This window comes from Chrysochloris asiatica, unplaced genomic scaffold, assembly GCF_000296735.1.
Source record: "Chrysochloris asiatica unplaced genomic scaffold, ChrAsi1.0 scaffold00500, whole genome shotgun sequence".
In the NCBI taxonomy this organism is placed as follows: Eukaryota; Metazoa; Chordata; class Mammalia; order Afrosoricida; family Chrysochloridae; genus Chrysochloris; species Chrysochloris asiatica.
Genome location: NW_006409018.1, coordinates 551856 through 554191, shown reverse-complemented (window position 1 = coordinate 554191; position 2336 = coordinate 551856). Strand labels below are relative to the sequence as shown.

At 46.3% G+C, this 2336-nt stretch overlaps 1 protein-coding gene across 1 annotated transcript; it reads right to left on the bottom strand.

The window, feature by feature from the left end:
- Positions 1-579: 579 nt before the first annotated feature.
- On the bottom strand, positions 580-1440 carry LOC102824838 (zinc finger protein 737-like; the record flags this gene model as incomplete). Its single annotated transcript, XM_006877451.1, has 1 exon — positions 580-1440. A coding segment is annotated over exon 1 (861 nt), but the record flags the coding sequence as incomplete, so codon positions are not given.
- Positions 1441-2336: the final 896 nt, after the last annotated feature.

The following is a 2336-nucleotide window of genomic DNA, read 5'->3' as shown; positions in this document are numbered from 1 at the left end:
TCCACTATGAATTCACATATGTGCAGTGAGGGCTGTGGAAGAAGTAAAGACTTTTCTACATTCTTTACACTCATAGGGGTCTCTCTACACTGTGGATTCTTCTATGTCTTGTGAGGCTTGAGGATTAGAAAAAGGCTTTCCCACACTCCTTACATTCATAGGGCCTCTCTCCACTGTGAATTCACATATGTGCAGTGAGGGCTGTGGAAAAAAAAAACACATTTCTACATTCTTTACACTCATAGGGGCTTCTCTCCACTGTGGAGTCTTCTATGTGTAATGAGTTTTGAGGCATGACTGTAGCCTTTCCCACACTGTTACATTCGTAGGGACACTCTCCACTGTGAGTTCGCGTGTGTGTAGTGAGGTGTGAGGAACGGGCAAAGGTTTTCTCATATACCTAACATTCCTAAGGTCTCTCCTCTGTGGATTCTTCTGTGCGTGCTGAGGTTTGGGCTTGACTGAAGACTTTGCCGCATTCCACACACTCATAAGGCATCTCGCCACTGTGAATTCTTACATGCTTAGTGAGGGTTGAAGAACTGATAAAGGCTTTCCCACATTCTTGGCACTCTTTCTCTCTCCACTGTGGATTCGCATGTGTTTGGTGACATATGAGGAACGACTAAAAGATTTCCCACACTCCTTACATTTGTATGGTTTCTCTCCGCTGTGAATTCTTTTGTGTGTACTGAGGCCTGAGGAGAGCCTGAAGGCTCTCCCACACTCCTTACATTCAAATGGCATCTCTCCACTGTGGAGTCTCATGTGCTTAGTGAGGAATGAGGAGCAGCGGAAGGCTTTCCCACAGTCCTTACATTCATATGGTTTCTCTCCAGTGTGGGTTCTGATGTGTGTAGTGAGGGCTGAGGTTTGACTGAAGGTCTTCCCACACTCCTTACATTCGTAAGGTTTCTCTCCGCTGTGGATTCTTCTGTGTATAGTGAGGTCTGAGGGTTTCCTGAAGGATTTCCCACAATCCTTACATAAAAATGGTATCTCTCCACTATGGATTCTCACGTGGCACTTGAAGACCCAGGAATAGCGAAAGGCTTTTCCACAGTCCTTACATTTGTACGGTTTCTCTCCAGTGTGGGTTCTGATGTGTGCAGTGCGGACTGAGCTTTGACTAAAGGTCTTCCCACAGACCTTACATTCATAGGGCTTCTCTCCACTGTGAGTTCGCATGTGTGAAGTGAGGGATGTGGAACGGCCAAAGGTTTTCTTACATACCTTACATTCATAAGGTCTCTCTCCGCTGTGGATTGCTCTGTGCATGCTGAGGTTTGAGGCTCGCCTGAAGAGTTTGCCACATTCCACACACTTGTAAGACATCTCGCCACTGTGAATAACTACGTGCCCAGTGAGGGCTGAGTTACTGATAAAGGCTTTCCCACATTCTTGGCACTTGTAAGGCCTCTCTCCACTGTGGATTCGCATGTGTGTGGTGAGGTATGAGGAACATCTAAAACATTTCCCACACTCCTTACATTTGTATGGTTTTGGTCTGCTGTGGATTCTTCTGTGTGTAGTGAGGTCTGAGGCCTGCCTAAACACTTTCCCACACTTCTTACATTCAAACGGCATGTCTCCACTGTGGATTCTCACATGGTTCGTGAGGGAGGAGGCGTCACTGAAGGTTTTCCCACGCTCCTTACATTCATAAGGCTTACTTGAATTACCAACCTTTTTACGAAAAATGAGAGATGAATAATGACTGAAGGTCTTGTGACACTCTATGCACTCACGCCGATGAGTTATTAGATGTTTCCAGAAGGTTGGGAAGCTGCAGAAATCTTTTCCACACTCATCACACAGATAGCGTTTCTCACCTGGCAGTATCGGTGCAGGCTGACTGAGGGTTGAGATACAAAGGAAGTCCTTTCCACAGGCCTTACATCTGTGGGGGGTCTTCCCATTAAGAGTTCTCATAAGAGCGGTCAGGTGACAGACACATCTGCAAGGTACACCACACTTCTTACACTGACAGGTACTGTGTCTGGCAGGAGACTGGGCACCATGGCTGGGTGACGAGTGAGTCGGCAAGGTCTTTCCACTGCGAGAGCTTTCTAGATGATTTATTTCTGCAGGATTTTTTTGTAGTGCAGCAAGATTAGGAATCTGGCGAGAGGTTTTGCCAAACGTGGTGCTTTCACGTAGGGTCCATACTGTATGAGTTCTGTAAAACACAGGCAAGGTGTGGGAAATAAATTGGCCCTGTTTCATCATCAATAGACACAGTGAACAAGCCTGGTGTTTGTCCTGACTTGACTGATGTTAAAACACCAAGCACGATTACTACCATCACGGCCACCATTTTACTAAAACAGGAGGCT